The sequence below is a fragment of the Misgurnus anguillicaudatus genome, chromosome 6 (assembly GCF_027580225.2).
Source record: "Misgurnus anguillicaudatus chromosome 6, ASM2758022v2, whole genome shotgun sequence".
In the NCBI taxonomy this organism is placed as follows: Eukaryota; Metazoa; Chordata; class Actinopteri; order Cypriniformes; family Cobitidae; genus Misgurnus; species Misgurnus anguillicaudatus.
In genome coordinates, this window is record NC_073342.2 from 11,990,104 (window position 1) to 11,999,821 (window position 9,718).

Sequence of the window (9,718 nt, forward strand, 5' to 3'; positions counted from 1 at the left end):
ATTTTACAGTCCTAGACGTCCTCAAAATCAATTAAAACATTATGCCTGTGGTTTCAAATCACACAAACAAGGCTAAAATTATTTGCCATCTTTCCATTCCCCCTCCCTGCCTAGGAGAGCTGCTACCCGTGTCTCTCACAGGTCCTCCTACACTCTGCATTTCCATAAGAATGCAACATGCTCTACATATCAATCCCAACTCTTAATTAAAGAGCTGTTATATTCCTGCTGGCGTCACGCACAACAGGACGCGTGAGGTTCTCCGTTTCTAGCCATCCTGTAGGAACAAGACATTTGGAAAGCAAATGAGGGGGGGGGGGGCAATCACAGGCTGGACGTGGCGCGCGTTTGAGGGCCACCTGATGTGACGACGTCAGTAAACTCTGAAGTGTAGACAAGCAAACGTGCAAAAAGAAACATGAGAGCGTGTTTATGATCATTATGAGAGTTATTTTAAAAACAGCTCTGAAAGCTTTGAGTAAGATTATGTTAATGAGAAAATGTATGTGTGTGAAGCATAAACATGGTGTAGGTTAAAATAAAAAAATTCTCATTAGAACCAACAACTAATGTTAGAAAATGGCAACCACATACAAAGCATTTACTAAAAATGTTTACTAAATAGAATTATAATAGAAAGTTTATAAACATGGACTTAATACAACAACTTCATGAAGAAATAACCGAAAGGTAGACCATTTACAATAAAAGCTAAATCTATTGTAAAAGCCGGCTATGTTTGGCCTGGTTCATCTTGATGTATCGGATGAAATGGAAAAGTCTTTCTTTATCTTGTCTGCCAGTTTGGGTTCCACCTCTGACAAGAGAGAGACCATGTGCTGTACCTTTAGAAAAGAAACAACGAGAAGACTTAAAATCACACAAGATATCACCACCAAAAGACAAGAGATTTAGTAGGACATACCACTGAAGTGTACTGCGGTAGAAGAGCGCTGACGGCAGAAATACAGTTTTTCTCTGTCAAATGTCCTTCCTTGACTAATGAAGATAAGAGATCCTGAGGAGTAAAGCAATAATAATGTTTTCATTCATAATCTTTAATGTTTCTTTATATGAATTCATATTGCATCATAAGAATAAAACATGAATGTGCGCTCTCTCACTCCATCCATCCATCCATTCATCCATCGCTATCTATCTATCCGTCCGTCTGTCCATCCATCCCTCTTCTTGAACCATACATTCATCAATCCATCTCTAGCTATATATATATCCATCTGTCTATCCATCCATCTCTCTTTATCTATATATCTATTTGTCTATACATCTATCCATCCATCCATCCATCTCTATCTATATATCCATCTGTCTATGCATCTATCTTTCTCTTTCTCTCACTCACTCCATCCCTCTCTCGCTCTCCCCATCCATCCATCGCTCGCTCTATCCATCCATCCATCCATCTCTCTCTCTCTATCCATAGATCCACCCATCCATCTCTCTCTATCCATAGATCCACCCATCCATCTCTCTCTATCCATCGATCCACCCATCCATCTCTCTCTATCCATCCATCCATCCATAGATCCACCCATCCATCTCTCTCTATCCATCGATCCACCCATCCATCTCTCTCTATCCATAGATCCACCCATCCATCTCTCTCTATCCATAGATCCACCCATCCATCTCTCTCTATCCATAGATCCACCCATCCATCTCTATCTATATATCCATCTGTCTATACATCTATCAATCCATCCATCCATCCATCCATCCCTCTCTCTCTCTCTCTCTCTCTCTCTCCATCCATCACTCTCTCGCTCTCCCCATCTATCTATCAATAATTTCTTTATCTCTCTTTCCATCCATCCCTCTACCTCTCTTTCCATCCATCCATCTCTCTATACATCCATCCAACCATCTATCCATTCATCCATCTATCTATCTATATCTATATATACACACATGTCTACATAGCTATCCATCCATCTATCTCTATCCATCCATCAATCCATCTTCATCCCCCCATCCATCCCTCTATCTACCTCTCTCCATCCATCCCTCTCTCTCTCTCACTCCATCCATCCCTCTCTCTCTCTCACTCCATCCATCCCACTCTCTCACTCCATCCATCCCACTCTCTCTCTCTCTCCATCCATCCATCCCTTTCTCCCCATCCATCCATCCATCTCTATCTATCCATCCATGCATCCATCTATTCATTCATACATTTATCTATATATCTATTTGTTTCTATCCATCCATCTCTATCTATTTCTTTATCCAGCCATCTCCATCGCTCTCTCTCTTCATCCATCCACCCCTATCAATCTCTCCTTCCATCTCTCTATCAATCCATCCATCTTTCTACACCCATCTCTCTCTATCAATCTCTCCATCCATCTATCGATCCCGCTTTATTTCTATTCATCCTTCTCCATGCATATCCATCTTGCTTCATCCATGCATCTCTATCTCTCTCCATCCATCCATCTCTTCATACATTCATTCATCTTTATCTATCCATCTCTCTATCACCCATCTATCTGCCCATCCACCGCTAATTCTCTCTAGTAGATTAGTAGACAAATCTTCTTACTTTGGACACTTTGGATACAAATCTCAACAATGGTGACAGTAAATGGTAAGAAAGAGTTTTCTACAATCCTGGTAACCAGCATGCATTGCGGCATGAAGCTTTGTTGTTGATTGTCACCATTGTTGCGTTTCATAGGCAGATTGAAGTGTCCCTAAAGGCTACGGATAATGTTGTGTAAATCTACAGAATTTTCATTTTTTTAATACACGGAAATGTCTGTTAACATAACGGAGACAGTACCGGTAATTTTCTGCCAGGACATTATCCGTTTTTTTACGGATTATTTTTTTTAAGAGTGTAACTACCTTTCATCCATCGATATCTCTATCTATCTCCATTCATTCACCTCTCTCTCTCTCTGTCTATCTATATATATCCATCTATACATTTCTCCCTATCTTGCACTCTCTCTCTCTTCCCTCTCGCTCTCATCCATCCATCCATCCATTATTCTATTTATTCTATCTCTTTCTTTTTACAATATCTTTATTACAATAATACAGAACATAATTCTGATTTGTCAATTACAATTTGTATAATTATGTTAAATGACTGTCCCCAGAAACTGATATTCCTACATAGCTATGTTAGTGTCATGTTCTTTGTATAACTCTGCAGTCACCTTGTTACATAATATTTCAACACAAATCAATATTTCATTCCCCAGTCAGCTGGTCGTTATATAAATATAGCAAGTCACAGCAAAATGTACAAAGTCAGACGTTTTGCAATGCCTTATTCCTTTATTATTAAAATTTTCTAAATCTTAAGATCCTGATCTCACCTCGGGTATTTCCATAAGTACAATAGAGAGAAAGTCAGCTGCGCTTTCGACTAAAGCTTTGAGCTGTACATCCGTTTCCTCTTTATCGTCCTTTCTTTCCGGTTCCGAATTACCATCCGGCCGACTCTGACGGTACTCAGCATAGAACCGCAGAACGCGAAGAACACTTCCTACCAATTCTGCACCTGTATAAACACCAGCCTAAAATAAATATATTGGTACAATGGCTCAAAGCCAGACACGAAATATGGTGTATAAATGTGTTTCGTACTAATATTTGTGCGAAGGCCGGAGTGTAACGCAGACAACAGTGCGAGGGCTGGGGCCAGGATAGCTTTTTGCTCCTGTAAAATGAGCGGTGGGTCATCTGGCTGACATAAGTCCTCACACACGACCTTACACAAAAACTCCCAGATGGCGTTACCACACCCTCCAACTGCATAGACAAATATTACACACATATTAGCATTGAGAAATACTAACATATTAACATAAAAGTGCATAAATTATGCTGATGAATGCATGCAAATGATAATATTAAGACTTTTTTATGAAGAATGTACAAACAGTATATTTAGCAAAAGAAAACTACAGATGTAGAATAGATGTAATTTACTATTATTAATATTATTATTAGGTTAGGTTAATTAGCAACAAGGCTATCTATGTGGAACTAATAAAAAAATCATAAATTTAGCAAAGAAAATGTTATATAAAACATTTAGGTTTGCTGCAACATAACATTTCTTAAATACGTTTGGGAGGGACACATTAAAAGCATAATATAATTACATTAAAAGAATACACAAGGATAACGATTGATAAGAAGCTATGATATCTAAACTGTACATGTTACATGCAAATACATAAAAGGTTTTTGGGGTACAGAAATGGTCTGAAAGAGGATATACATCTCACCCAGGGCCTGCATGCCCTCTTCTACTGTTGTTAGAAGCTGGAGTGAATGAAGATACACTTCAAGTCCCTCTGGACTCTCTGACCTAACACACACACACACACACACACACACACACACACACACACTCAGTGTGAACACTCACATGAATGGCCTACTAAACACCCTGAACAGACAGACAGGTCACATGACCTTACTATAATAACTGACCTAAGCTGTGTCGCCGCCTCAAGCAGAGAAGAGGCGATGTCCTGCTGTCCGTCCTCATTCGGGTCACTCACGCTGGGCGCAGACACCCAACTCTTCATCAGCTCCTCATCCTCATCAAAGAGCTTATCCACCAGTTCCCCGACCTTAACCAACAAATCCACTAGACAAAACGACAGAGAATTACATACAGATAGCTCTAATAGGTGGTAGACAATGAAGAAGTGAAGTCCAATAAAAGTAGCAGCAAAGGGTCACAAACACCACTGACCGTTTGTTGAACTGCTCATTATGAAACCGAGACTGTTACACACTGCTGGTTGCTGCTGTATTCTGTCCAGCCACAGAGGGGCGACATCGGGCTGAGATACACAAGTTAGCAGGAGCCTTAAAAAAAGTGTTGCAAGTCACACTAGGGCTTTCTGAGAAAATAAGACGTACATTGAGTTTCGCAAAAAGAGTTTTTGCCTGACCTGCAGGTTTCCAGTAATGTAGGAGGATCATTGTCACCGAGCAGCAGCAGTAATACAGCCCTGAAATATAAAGAGAATATGATAAACAAATGAATAATCATGTAAAAGAAAAGCTGAATTACTTAAAACTATTAAACATTATTGGTATTAAATACAACTAAAAAGAAATAATAATGATGGAAATTCATTGTTTACTCCTTACATTACATTTTAGGTTAAAAACCCATATACTAGAGGTGTGAGGTGTTATGGAGAGTGTGTTAATTCTACATATATGATAATATTAATACATATTTATATTAATAAATAATTCAGCATGCATTTATAATTTTGCCTTAAAGGTATAGTTCACTGTAAAACAAATATTTTGTCATAATTTACTCATCCCTCAAGCGGTTTCAAACCTGTATGAATTTCATTGTTCTGCTGAACACAAAGGTAAATATTCGTAACCAAATAGATCAGGGGCACCATTCACTTTCATAGTATTATTTTCCTACTATGGAAGTCAATGGTGCCACTGCCCAGATCTAAATGGCAGAATTTATTTTTTAGTGAACTATCCATTTTAAGAACCACAATGGTTACAAACTCTCTTTCTGCCCAACCTACACTTCTGAGTGTAATTAATTGTTTTTTCTCCCTTTTATTTTTGGCCAAAGTATACAACACAAAAGATACATTTGGTCGATATTATATATTTTTTATAAAACTATCCAATAGATTTTGTGATAATACTGTGAGTTCTTTTGTCCAGATATTGCGACAGGCTACTATTCATCCGGACCATGTGTCACAGTGTTTCGTCGCTGGCATTTTTTTTTGTCCAGTCACAACTGCACACCCTACTTTAGTCTATGAAGATCAATAAAACACTGCCATGAGGTTCACAACAAGATTACAATATGCCCGGGATATGCTGTGCTGTTGGCTGTAACAAGTGTAATCAGAAGAACCCCGAATTACAATTTTATTTTAATCCAAAGGAGTTAGATCGGCGAAAAAGTGATCACTAAGGATAACATAAATGCTTGCCTTATATTAAATTAATAATAAAAAGTTCTCAAGTAATTCAATAATCAAGTAAACATTAAGTGAGAAAATAAGAACAGAAAAAAAAAGGGAACAATAAATAAAAAAATAAGTAGCAGATTATAAATAGCTATCATCTTAAAAGCATACAGTAATGGATTCATATGTCCAAAACCACATTTTCCCTAAACTTTTCACTTTACACATAACCTTTTATATACATTTATATACGCCAATGGACATTTTGACTTAATTATGAGCATATGTGTCCATCAAAGCCTGAAAGATCACGGTTCTGCATGCGTACATTTGTTTCTGCTGAGATGTTATGGACAGCAGACTTTCTTTTGTGTCCCAGCAACTTATTTTAAGGACTACAAAACAATTCATTGTAATACATTATGATATTGCTTCACCAGATCCTTGCAAATGAGACAGCATGTGCGCCATGAAAATAATGCATTATAACTTACCATTAAACTTAGAAATACAGTAGAGATAATTGTTTATGCGTACTCAGAAGATGTGATTTACTGTTAACTGTGGGATGCTGGGCTGTCACGGTAAGGAGAGGGATTGTTCATTCGCGTTAGTAAATTTAAGCTAAAAATATTCACCAAGTTGTCTACTCTATTTATATTATATTTTAATAATTTTTTGTGAGACATTTTTAATTTCTGGAAAATTTAATTCAGAATATGACAAATAATGCAGGATGCCAAAAATTCGACATTTTGTTGATTTTGCGCTCTTACGCGATCACAAACAACTGGAGGGACTGACTGACAGCCGACATCGAACTTCAGATTGTACAATCATTATTTTGTCTCTGGTAAGCCCTTAATTAAACTAATAAATGTGACCATTTAGTGCTTTCGATATTGCTGTGTTCGCTGCCAAGATAAACAAACAAATGTATGTATAATAAAGATTATATATTTTAGGTGCCATAATGACTAAAATCTTATCTATAAACTACCTATAGATTTGCAGTTAATTTCAGTTGCATGAGTATTGAGTGACAAATTAGTATATAAATGTGCTAACAGACGCTTTAATTTAAATACATTTAGAAATAAATGTAAGTATAACACAACTGGTACAAAAATAAAAGTTGATACAAAACATTATATTTATTTACTTATATACAGTACAGGCCAAAAGTTTGGACACACTTGACTAAAATGTTAACTATGATTTTAAAAATCTTTAAATCTGAAGTGTATGGTTAAATGCATGAAATTACGTTTGTAGAAAAAACTATACCTGTGCCAAACAGATTAATTTCTGTTATTAGAAAACTAATTTTTTTTTTTTTAATATTATTCTTTAAATAGATGACTTGCACTGAATATTAAAGAAAAATCTGTCAATAAGAGCCCAGATTAAATGTGGAGTCCTTCAATATTCTTTAAAATTCAGTCTAAAGTAAAACTTCAAGAAGCTTCTTGATAAAATGACACGAGTATGGTTTTGCCATTTCTAGGCAAAGGGTGACTGCACTTCAGATGATAAAATATAACAGAATTTTGATTTATTTTGGATGCTTTCGGTCACCAACACAATTCCCACAGTTGCATTTGTGTTATGCCATAGTTTGGACGAGTTTATTATTATTCTGTTATGTGGAAAAATATATAAATAAAGAACGCGTGAGTTTGTCCAAACTTTTGGCCTGTACTGTATATCTGCATTTACTTATTTATATGTAATATAAATATACATATATTACATGTAATACATATATACATATTAAATATACTGTATATGCATAGACTAATTCATATTTATTTCTGCATTTATTCACATATTTCTGTATTTATTTATTTACTCTTATTGTATTTATTTATGCATTAATTCATTCATATATTTCTACATTTATTTATGTATTTTTTTAGATGTAAGTCACGTTTTGTCCTCCATATTACGAAGGTAGTCCATCAATAAATAAACTGAGAAAGGGAACAGTTTGAAATGAAGTACAGTATATCTGAGGGGAAGAAAACTGTGTATGTGTGCGTGTCTGTGTGTGTCATACCCAAGGTCGGCGTTCTGACTGAGCAGTAGACATGTATCATGGAAACAAGCCATATTACCCAGAATTCCAACACAGATTTCCTGTAACAGAAATTCGGAGTAATCAAATATGCCACACGCAAAAGCAAAGAGAAATCTGATATCTATTTATTCAACAGCTGTTCAGTAACCATAGTAAAATGACTTACAGTGAGACGTGGATTATGTGACTTTGCAATTACACCCAATAAAATGTCTGGAGCCTTGAACTCTTGTAGAAAAACCGACACGTCCTGGAGACATAATGTGAAGAAGCAACAAAACATTTGATTAAACACTGATTAAAAAGTGTGTCCACACTTATGATGATGTCATCTAGATGACGCACATGGATCGTTAAATGTGCGTTTCGATGTACCTTATCCATAGCCATGTCCCACACTTTACACAAGTCTTCTTCCAGCTCTTCTGTTAAAACCACTGAAGCGTCACTTTGTTCCTGTTCTTCATCTGACACCATCTGAATCAACAAAAGAACATATCAGATAAAAGCCTTACAAGAATATTTAACCTATTTTTGTAAAACTACCATGTTGACTTATGGTATACCTGAATAAGCCGGGTCAGGGTGCTGAAGAGCCAATGTTTGCTGTACACCGTCTCACCAATGGCGTCTGCCTCCTCATTGGCCTTGGGTTCATCTTCCTCTGGAGGAGGTGAAGGGTTACGGTCCATCTCAGGTGAACCTATGGTTGAGGATTCGCTACCATCTCCATCCACCTCCTCGGTGGGGCATTCATGCCGCTCTAATAAATATAATTAATAGTCAAAATACATGCACACATCTGTTATGAATGATCAAATGCACCATAAACAATTGTTGATTGACAAACATTAATGCATGGGTGTATAAAATTGCACACAAAGACTGTATCATAGAGTAAATGCATGTATTCTGCTGTAAATGACGCCTGTGTATACAAAAGCTCCATTTCATTGAGTTAATATATGCATTTTGCTGTAAGCAACACACGTGCATACAAAACTCATTGAGTAAATGCATGCATTTGCCCCCAGTTTGAAAACCACTGCTGTAAATCACGCATGCCACGAGTTTAGCACGCGGCAAACACATGAACGTATTCATAAACACTGCAGTCTATCCAATAGCACTGGCGAATGTTTAAAAATACAAAACAGGTTTTTCCACACCTATTAATGTATATCATTAGGCTGGTTAAACAACGCGGCAAATATTGATTTAAATAAAACAAACATCCACTGAGGTACGCAGAAAAGTAGCTTAACAAATTAACATTTCCGGACTTACCCATTATCCCTGATAGGCTTAGCAACACAAAACCGCATTGAAATATCAAACATGACAAACACCCAGATGCACGTTCATGGTTTGTTTAGTTGTTTTGAATAAGCGCACAAAACTGAAACACTTCCGGCTCTGCGGTACAAAGCATGATGGGAAAGAATGACGACGAGCGTCCATCTGACCAATCATTCTGGCCAATGGACAAAATGGGCGGTGCTTCTCGCCTGTGAAGTCGGATCTGATGGGCCATAATAATAATAATAATATAATCCTGTTAAAATTTTTCCATTTTGAATAGTTATTTACATTTTTTAAAAATAGTCACTACTTAATTAATTGTCCAAATTACAGATTTAGTAGTACGTAGAAAACGACGCCATGTGATACTTGTTACCTTTCT

General features: G+C 36.7%; 1 protein-coding gene across 1 annotated transcript; it reads right to left on the bottom strand.

The window, feature by feature from the left end:
* Positions 1-600: 600 nt before the first annotated feature.
* saal1 (serum amyloid A-like 1) lies at positions 601-9,482 on the bottom strand. The gene is made up of 13 exons (XM_055192936.2): positions 9,322-9,482; positions 8,601-8,797; positions 8,410-8,511; positions 8,201-8,284; positions 8,014-8,093; positions 4,944-5,003; positions 4,742-4,857; positions 4,474-4,633; positions 4,266-4,348; positions 3,619-3,783; positions 3,348-3,532; positions 926-1,018; positions 601-845 (listed from the first exon to the last, which is right to left on the bottom strand). Exons 1-13 carry the CDS (start codon positions 9,323-9,325, stop codon positions 750-752), a joined length of 1,425 nt encoding a protein of 474 aa, XP_055048911.2. The 5' UTR covers positions 9,326-9,482; the 3' UTR covers positions 601-749.
* Positions 9,483-9,718: the final 236 nt, after the last annotated feature.

Excerpts from the sequence above, each read along its gene's own strand:
- saal1 (XM_055192936.2), bottom strand. Across the intron at positions 8,512-8,600 it reads CCCTGACCCGGCTTATTCAG|ATGGTGTCAGATGAAGAACA; the intron begins GTATACCATAAG and ends TTGTTGATTCAG. Across the intron at positions 4,858-4,943 it reads ACATTACTGGAAACCTGCAG|GCTCCTGCTAACTTGTGTAT; the intron begins GTCAGGCAAAAA and ends ACTTTTTTTAAG.